Here is a 10,257-nt window from a genome sequence, read left to right on the forward strand (position 1 = left end):
TTCTATGGACCGGCGGGGTGGCGGGGGTGATAGTTCAGGTGGTCATGTTGGGCGATGGGGAGCGATGGGGAGTGGCAGATGCAGCGTCGCTCACTCCCCGGCTGCCCACCTGCTGGGCCGCGGGTTCCGTCACGGGTCCACGGCCTGGGGGTTGGGGATCCCTGGGTTAGACCACAGCAGCCCCCTATGTCCTGATGTGACAGATTAGTTGTTTCAGTTTCATTGCAGACTATATGGTGTTATGGGACATAAATGTTACTGCTGGACCTTTTGTGTGTAGAGAGATAGTGACTATTGTGTGATTGCTTCCTTCCGTTTTCTTCTTAAACCTCCAAAGGCTCATAAGCCATGATAATTATACTATAGCACAGTGTGCTGCAGAGCACTCAACTGAATGGTGGAAATGTGGTGAATAGTCTTTGGACTCAAGAAATTTACAGTCTGGATGGGATAGGTAGGGGGGAATATTAAAGGGAAAATGACTTTTTAAAACAGGAATTTGTTCTTTTTTTGTAGTTTATAGAAACATTTGTTATAAACTGCTAAATATTTTGCCAACATATCAAAAAATGTATAAGTTCTGGGGGAAGTTTTGGGTCTATGAGCTCATTCCATTGTCATTTTAAAGAGATCTGGGTTCTGAAAATAGGCATAGCATGCAACCATCAGTAGTGAAAAAAATGACTTGCCACCTTATGACTTTAGTTTGGTGGAAGAGCCCTGCTGCTTTGAGTTATTTACAAAACTTAACCAAAGCAAAAATTATTTAGTTCAATTTGGAGTGGTAGGGCAACTTAATATTTTATAATGTGTCTTATTATTTGAATTCAATATTGGGATGTTGGATTACAATGAAGAATCCATCCTGTTAGGAAGGGTGATATCCTAGTATTTTACTTCCCAGATGAGCAAGCTTTGCTTATTTCTCTTTGTTAACTAGGCCTTTTGATATTTTTGTAGACAATCTGCTTCATCTTGATTCTGCAGCATTCCAAACTGTGGTATCCTTGGGGTTCTCTTAACATTGCTATGGTGCAGAAGATTTAAAATCAGGTATGGCTGTGGGGCAGAAGTCCCTCAGTGAAATTCTCAAATTAAATCTGCATTATACTCTCTGATTTATCATTTGGGTTTCTTTTTTTGTGGTGGTCTTTTAGCTGATGTTCACAAGGAATAGAGTCACGTGATGTATGAAGGGAAACATATACACTTCTCTGAGGTTGACAATAAGCCCTTGTGCTCATATAGCCCCAAACTGTGCAAGCAGCGGCGACTCAACGGCTACGCTTTCTGTATCAGACACGTTCTGGAGGACAAGACTGCCCCCTTCAAGCAATGTGAATATGTGGCCAAGTATAATAGCCAGCGCTGCACCAACCCCATCCCTAAATCAGAGGACCGCAGGTAAGCGCTGACAGTGGGAAGCAATCTTTGATTATTAATTAGTAGGCTTGGAAGTTGGGTTTTTTTGTTTGTTTGTGTTTTGATATGATGAACTTAAATGTTGAGTTCTGGGGGTAATCTAAGTACACTTTAGAATGGTTCTAAAGATGAGTGATGGCAATTTTTAAGAAATGGAGTAGTAACTTTGGGGAATTATTTGAAAAGTATGTTTGTTTTCTTCTTTTTTACTTAATAGACTTTCTAGGATTATTTAAAAAAGATTTTTTTTTGCTTGAAGTCTTGACACTGATGTGTTTGGTTTGCAGTCTTAGAAAGTATTTCCTGATTTCTCTACTTAGAATTTCATCAGCCTAAATGAGAGAAATTATAGGAACTACTTAGGTGTTATAATTAATGATAATAATTTTAGAGTTTTTAAATCTTTGTTTGAAAGGTAGCAAATGGTATGTACTTATTGAAAAAGAATTATTCAAAAGAATGATTACTTGAATCATTCAGATTTACTGCCTCTCAGACTTCTTTTGGTTAAAAAGGGTTCCATATTTACTATATTTACTATAATTTAGAAACTGTACTTTCATAGTAAAGTAGGCTTTTTGACTAGGATTATGAATTTATATTTTTCTGAGTTAAAAAATAAAATGTGGAGGTGTTTTTAAAGGAGTCTTATGCTGATTATTCATCTTTCATATTCTTAGGAAAATTTATATGATTTCACATGTAATCTCTTTTTTTCATGTCTCTTTATTCTCAGTTCTCCAGAAACCATGCTGATCATTGTAGGATATTACAGAGAGATGCATGCTTATTTTCCTAAAAGTTTCAAATACTTGTTATCTTTAGGTAGAAATTTGAACTTTTTACTTCTGTCTTTAAAAAATACATATACAACCTTTATTTTTGTTCCTATATATGAGCGAATGTCACCTACATAAATTGGTTGAAAAGGAATCATGTGTTTTATATGTCATGGTGAGCAACTTTTAAACTTTTAGGGTGAAATAAATAATTTGTGTTGATAAATATCCCACCGAAATGAGTACAGTATAATGTGGTGATTTGGGAATACTCTCGTAGAATTTCTAATGAGCACTTTAGGCTTCAGATTACAATACCTGAAAGTTAGAAACAGCTGTTTAGTGAGGAAAGGAATAAAATTTTAATCTCAGGTGAGAAAGGTACCAAGGTATTAGGCTAAGCATGTCTGTCCAGTTGGTTTTAGCTGACTGAAAATAATTTCTTACTGCTGCCCTTTTCTAACTTGAAGAATGGATGGACTTGGATTAACTTTTTTGCTTCAAGATCCATTATAATCACATTTCTATAATTTTGTCTTAAATTTAGTTTATCACACACAGTTGCAATTTTTGTCAACCTTGGATTTTTTTTATTTCAGTCGAAGCAAGTGTTATCTTAATAGCTAACAGCAAGAAGTAAAGTGAGAGTCACTCTGAATTTCTGCAAAATATTAATTCTCTGAAGCATACGTCTTCACTTTTATATTTGAAGTAATTTTCTTTTTTTAGAACAAGAAGGGAAAGGACTTTTGTGTTGCTGTGTCAAGAGAAGCTAGGCTTAATAAATGCTGTTATACATTTTTTCAGAATTGGTCCAAAATCACATGAACACAAATGCTATGAATACTATTCTTGTTTTAGGGTTGATTGAAAACAGATTAAAGTAGACAGTAGGAGGTAATATTTTACCTCAAGAAACCCAGGTTGAATTCATGTGATAATATGTTTAAATCTGTGTGTAAATATAATATTTATAACTGTACTATATGATACAATGTAGAAAAGATTAATGTTCTTTTGAAAATAAGCTTTTATCATTGTTAAGGCAGTTACTCCTTGGACACTGAGGGATTTGACATGGTTTTATGTATAGTTTTAGAAAATAAATTCCTAAGGACTTTTAATTGACAGAATTATCTGGTTGGTAGTCAGCTAGAGGAAGCTTCTTAATATCTGGTGTGTAACTTAACCTGGTGTGTATTATAAGTGCTAACTTATGGGATTCCGTCTTTTGGATAGAATAGTGTTATGTTCGGTGGAAGTACTGGTATGATTGGAAAGTCCATTTTCTAATATACAGTGGGAAGCTAAGGCCCATTACCATAACCTTGATAGCTTTTAGAGATAAATGGGTATATTAAGTTGGTTATTTTATGTAGTATTTTAAATTTAAGTTTGGTATAATTTTATATATATATTTATTTAATGGTATGTATTTACCAAGAAATTTTCTTGTTTCCTATATTTATTCTTTTCTAAAATAACTTAAGGTATAATTCACATACCATACAAGTCGCACATTTGAAGTGTACAATTCAGTGTTTGTTAGTGTATTTACAGGAGTGTGCAACTATCAACACAGTCTAATTTTACATTTTCATCCCCCCCAAAAGAACCCATTTGCAGTCAGTCCCCTGTGTTCTTTTAGACTGGAAATTCATATTTGCATTACTTTAAATGCTGTTCATAACTAAGCTGTTCTCATTCTAGTTACGAAGAATTTTCCCTTTTAGAAGAGGCAGAGTTTTTAAGAGTTCAGGCTAAATGTTGTGATAGTGTGACAGTGTCTGGAGTGGGAGTTGAGGGTGGGGTTGAGGGTGGGGTTGAAGGAGGACTGTACATGCGGATTTGCCTCTGCTGGATTAGGTAATGTAGCACATAGTAGCCTCATTTACCAGTCCAGGCTGCCCATGTAAATGAGCAGAAGAGTTTGATTTCTAAATTTAAAAAACCCACTTCACTTCTCCCCACTAATAGTACTAATCCTATTGTTAGTTTGAAAATGAGTAGAAAACAACAAAAACCATTAACTCTTTGTTGGGAAGCTTAGTACGGTTATCCCTGAAACCCGTTTCCTTGTTGGCTGCAGCTCCCCCCCCCCCCCCACACACACACACACACACACACACACACACACACACTAACGTCTCTTAAGGGACCTAGCTCAAACCTGCTAGACACACACACACACACACACACACACACACACACACACACTAACGTCTCTTAAGGGACCTAGCTCAAACCTGCTAGACACACACACACACACACACACACACACACACACACACACTCACACACACACTAACGTCTCTTTACTGTCCAGAGTGCCTCTGATAGATTTATTTTTAAGACAAACCAACAAAACCATGTGTCCTGATTTTTGGTGAATCTGTGTTTTTAACAATCATTAAAACAGTTTTTTGTTGCAGCCCATTGAGTTTGGGGATTGACATTATTTACTTTATTGCCTTTTTCCCCAAACTGTGTTCTATGGAGATATCATAAATATGCCGCAATAAAATAGGTGCCATTTTAAATATGTTTGGGAAGCAATGCTATATGGGTAGATTTCTACCCTTGGTGTATAATGCACATTATCATACAAAATGCTTTGAGGTTGTTTAGCAGAAACAAATGATGAAATCATTATCTAATTCTGTTTAAGCCAGCATTTTCCAAATTTATTTAAGCATGGAATACTGTTTTTATGACATACTTGTTAACATACCTTGGGACTGCATGAGGTATACCAGTTTAGGAAATACTACTTTTCTACTGGTTAGAAGCCTTCACAGGATTTCAGTGAAATTTATTGGAATAACATGCATTCTACTTTCTCATTATGTAGAAGGATTCTGTCTTTTCATAGTATTTTTAAAATAGCATTTATATTACAGAAGTAACCTGCTCATTGTTGAAGACTTATTGAGTCTTCGTGAGCGTTGACTTTTATTTTTTTCTATTTATTTTATTGAAGTATAGTTGATTTACAATGTTGTGTTAATTTCTGCTGTACAGCAAAGTGATTCAGTTATACATATGTATACATTCTTCTTCATAGTCTTTTCCATTATATTTATCACAGGATATTAAATATTGTTTCCTGTGCTATACAAGCTTTGATTTTTAGTTTGTCTCAGCTCTGTCACTTTCCAGATAGGTGGTTTTGGGCAAGTTATTTAATTTGTATAATATTTAGTTTCCTCATCTGTATAAAGGGCATTATTTTAGTATCTACTGCAGGTAGAAACTAGCTAGAGGAGATAATCCATGTACTTAACACGTGGCTGGCTACTGAGAAACTCATTTAATCGATTATCGCACTAACTAGCTTTATTATTTTATTTTCTCCTCCCTCTGTGTGTGTGTGTGTGTGTAGAACACACACAGTAGACATTTGACATTCTTTTTTTTTTTAAACTTTTTATTTTATATTGGAGCATAGCCAATTAACAATGTTGTGATAGTTTCAGGTGCACAGCAAAGCGACTCAGCCATACATATACAGGTATCCATTCTCCCCCAGACTCCCCTCCCATCCAGGCTGCCGCATAACACTGAGCAGAGTTCCCTGTGCTACACAGTAGGTCCTTGTTGGTTATCCTTTTTAAATACAGCAGTGTGTACATGTGGATCCCACACTCCCTGACTATCCCTTCCCTCCATCCTTCCCCCCTCCCCCCATAACCATAAGTTCATTCTCTAAGTCTGTGAGTCGGTTTCTGTTTTGTAAATACGTTCATTTGTATCATTTCTTTGGCATTTAACATTCTGAAGTGTTATGTCATAAGATCTTTGTGAATCTCCAATACTTGAATGGCATTGGGACATATATTTTTTTCTCCATAAGAGAATTTTAAGTGATCCTTTAGACTCCTGATGAGCTACTTTGTATGCTATGAATAGAGAATAACAAAGCGGTATGAGAAGCAATAACAGGGTGGTTGGTTATCCAGGGCCACTCACTATTTGAATGACTTGCTTCTGTCTGGCAGCCTCTTCACATGTGCAATTCATATATTTGCTTTAGCAAAATTGCACAGACTTTGAGGATTGCTTGAGGGTAGTGGAAGTTGTATAAATCACATCCATGAATGCCAAAGAGTTATTATAGTCAGGCATTTTGAACATATTAGGATTCACATTTTATGATACGTAGTTTTATATTCTCCTTTTCTTAATATGTATCGTGAACATTTACCTGTATATGTGTGTATTTTTAAAGGTACTGCAACAGCCATTTGCAGGTACTTGGCTTTATCCCGAAAAAAGAGAGGAAGAAAAAGAATGATCCTATAGATGAGGTAAAGGTCAGGCACCAGATGGATACCATGGCCTTTAGCCTGACGGTGCCCACGTTGGCCTTGAAGATGCCCAATGGACTGGATGGAATGTCCCTCTCTCCACCGGGGGCAAGGGTCCCTCTCCACTACCTGGAAACTGAGTTGGAAGACCCATTTGCTTTCAACGAGGAAGATGATGACCTAAAGAAAGGGGCAACTGTGAGAAAGAAGTTGCAGAGCAAGTTGGCCCAGAATCGGCAGCGCCAGAGAGAGACAGAGATTTTAAAAGTTCGACAAGAGCACTTTAGTCCCCCTCCTGCACCTTCTCAGCAGCAGCCTCCGCAGCAGCACTCCCACCTGTCACCTTTATCCACTTTAAAACCTCCAGCGCCACCGCAGGGTCTAGTCTGCAAGTCACCTCAACCTCAGAACACCAGCCTACCAATGCAGGGAGTGGCCCCCACTCCACACACTATAGCACAAGCCAGGCAGTTGTCTCACAAGAGGCCTCTGCCCCTCCTGCCATCTAGTAGGGCTCCCGTCGTGGACCCGCCCAGGACTGACCGGGTCCTTATGAAAGCCACAGCCTTCTCTCCACACTTCTCTTATATAAGTCGACTGCAGAGACTGGTGAAACTGTGCACCCAAAAACATCAGCTGGACACTGATCTGTTTCCCCATTTAGGTGAGTTACCATCTGTTTTACCATATCATATATGTGTAATGTAACAAGATGTGCCTATTGGTCAAGGTTTTATTTTCATAACCTTCTCATGTAATAGGAGTAAAACAATACTTGGACAGAGTGGTCAATTAAAGATTCGTATTTAGGTAGACCGCTTTAAAGTAAATATGCTACTGGACAGGACAGTGACTGGTGAACAGGATACAGAAGAAACAGGAGCTGGGAATTTAGAATTCCAGTTATAGCTTCTAGCAGTAGTAGTAGCAATATTAAAAACAGTTGTGTTTGGTTTTGTGCCTCTGAGCTCAGTCCCTGTGTGTCTAATGAAGTTCTCCACATGTCTTATCACAGGACTTTGGAATAAGATAGCATTGTAAATATCTGCTGACAGTTTTCTGAAAAAAAAAAAAAAAAATTCTTAAAGTAATACCTGTTCACGATTGAAAAGCAAAAAATTACAGATAAAACTTTAATGTAGTCAGATGTCTGTCTTTGTTGCTTCTGAGTTTTATCTTACTCAAGAAAATCTCTCTGATAGCGAGTTTATACAGTTATTTTGTATTTTCTATTAATAGTTTGTTTTATTTTTGATCATTTAAGCCTTTGATTCACTTGGAATTTATTCTTGAATGTGTTGTGAGTTGTGATTCTAACTTTAGGAAAAATTATTTGCATGACATGACAGCAATAGAAAAATGGGAAAAGGATGGGACTAGAGGAAGAAGAAATATAAATGGTCAATAAACAAATGAAAACCTCAATCCTCGTAACAGACGAGGAAATGCAAATTAAAGTAACAATGAGTTACCATAATATTGGCAAAAGGTGTATATGTTGTTGATGAGGATATGGGATCTCATACTTTGCTGGTGAGTAATGCAACAATATATACTAATTAAAAGTATATGTATAGCCAGCAAGCTCACTTTTGGGACTCTATCTATGGATTAAAAAAATATCAGAATGTAAGGATATGTGTTCCAGGATGTTTACTACAACATTGCTTACAGTATTGCTTGCAGTATTAAAAATCTGAAAACAACCTTTATAACCTATAGGAAATTCAGAATTGAGTAAATTCTGGTACATATACATTTTATGAAGTATGCAGCTCTTAAAAAGAATGAATGAAATCTCCATCTTTTACCTGGATGTGCTCATGATACATTAACAAGTAGAAAAATACCAAGAGGTATTGTACTGTCCCATGTTTGTAAAAATAAGCAAAGTGAACAAACAAGGGACACCAGTATATCTATGGATCAATCATATGGATAGATGTATGCCTCTCTGGTATGAGCATAGTTAAAGTGTGAATGGATGTACACTGTCAGTCTGTTAACATTGGCTACCATGGCGGGGGATGGAATTGGACAGGATGTGTTTTGGGGAGATGGGAGTGATATTTCTTCTTCTATAGCTTCATATTATTTCATTTGTTATTAAACCATGTATGACTTTTGGTAATAAAAAAACTAATAAAACTTAAAGAAAAAATATAGATAAGCAAAAGTAATAAATTAAAACACCCCAAGCCTTATTAATACCTATTTGTTAATATCTTGGCATATTCTTTTAGATATATAAAAGTAAGTTCCTGTTATATGTACAGTATTGTAACCTATTTAAAAATGTTTTGTAATGTATTATCACGTTAGTAATTTTTCATACATAGTTTGTCACAGCTGAATTCTTTCTTGAATTTAAATCATTTCCAATTTATTAAAGTGTAAAGTGTTGTAGCTATATAGCCCTCTCAGTAAAATAATTACCGTCACATCTTTAATTTTTCCTTCAAATAGATTCCTGGAAGCAGAATTGCACTTTTTAAAAAGGTTTTTGATATATATTGCCAAATTTTCCTTCAGAATTATTTTGTCAGTTTACTTTTCTTTCAGCAGTGTATGAGAATGACAGTTTCTCTACATCTTTATAGCCCTGGATATTAGATATTATTATTATTATTTTGCCTTTGCAAATTTGATAGAAAGTTTGCTTTAATTTGCATACCTTAGATCAGTGTTTCTCAAGTGTTTGGCCTTAGAATCACTTTTTTTGCACTCAAAAATTATCGAGGACATGGTAGAGATTTTGTATATGTGAGTTATATTTACTGATATTTACTGAATTAGAAGTTAAAACTGAGAAATTAAAAAAAATACTAATTCATTTTAAAATAACAATAAATTTACTGCATGTTAACATGTTCTTTTTATGAAAAATAACTTTTCCAAAACAAAAACAAATATAATGGGAAGAGCAGCATTGTTTGACATTGTTTAGCAAATCTTAATGTCTGATGTGCTAGATATGTGCTTCTGCATTCAATGTGTCCTGATACATGTTTTTTTTTTTTTCTGGTTAGGAGATAAAAATATGACCTTACATATTTGTAGCTGGAAAAGGGAGGGATATTTTAATAGTTTTTTCCAAATAATTGTAGATATTTGTAATTGGTTCTACACCAAAACTTGACAAGTGGTAGTTTCTTAAAAATTAGTTTCAACGTGGAATCTGAAACCATATCTAGGAATTTTGCATACTGTTACATTAAAATCCATTTTTTTTTTTTTTTTTGCGGTACGCGGGCCTCTCACTTGTTGTGGCCTCTCCCATTGCGGAGCACAGGCTCCGGACGCGCAGGCTCAGCGGCCATGGCTCACGGGCCCAGCCGCTACGCGGCATGTGGGATCTTCCCGGACCGGGGCACGAACCCGTGTCCCCTGCATCGGCAGACGGACTCAACCACTGCGCCACCAGGGAAGCCCTCCATTGATTTTTTTAAAAAAATTAATTAATTTATTTATTTTTGGCAGCGTTGGGTCTTCGTTTCTATGCGAGGGCTTTCTCTAGTTGCGGCAAGCGGGGGCCACTCTTCATCGCGATGCGCGGGCCTCTCACTATCGTGGCCTCTCTTGTTGCGGAGCACAGGCTCCAGACGCGCAGGCTTGGTAGTTGTGGCTCACGGGCCTAGTTGCTCCGCAGCATGTGGGATCTTCCCAGACCAGGGCTTGAACCCATGTCCCCTGCATTGGCAGGCAGATTCTCAATCACTGCGCCACCAGGGAAGCCCCCTCCATTGATT

The 10,257-nt window shown here is 36.8% G+C and overlaps 1 protein-coding gene across 1 annotated transcript in view; it reads left to right on the forward strand.

Moving 5' to 3' along the window:
- The first annotated feature begins 1,186 nt into the window (after nt 1-1,186).
- Nucleotides 1,187-10,257, forward strand: part of INO80D (INO80 complex subunit D) — a 41,358-nt gene continuing 32,287 nt past the window's right edge. The window contains 2 exon segments of the mRNA XM_007469999.1: nt 1,187-1,404; nt 6,430-7,172. Of these exon segments, the coding sequence (XP_007470061.1) occupies nt 1,187-1,404; nt 6,430-7,172 (961 nt within the window).

The sequence above is a fragment of the Lipotes vexillifer genome, unplaced genomic scaffold, assembly GCF_000442215.2.
Source record: "Lipotes vexillifer unplaced genomic scaffold, Lipotes_vexillifer_v1.1 scaffold341, whole genome shotgun sequence".
Classification (NCBI taxonomy): Eukaryota; Metazoa; Chordata; class Mammalia; order Artiodactyla; family Lipotidae; genus Lipotes; species Lipotes vexillifer.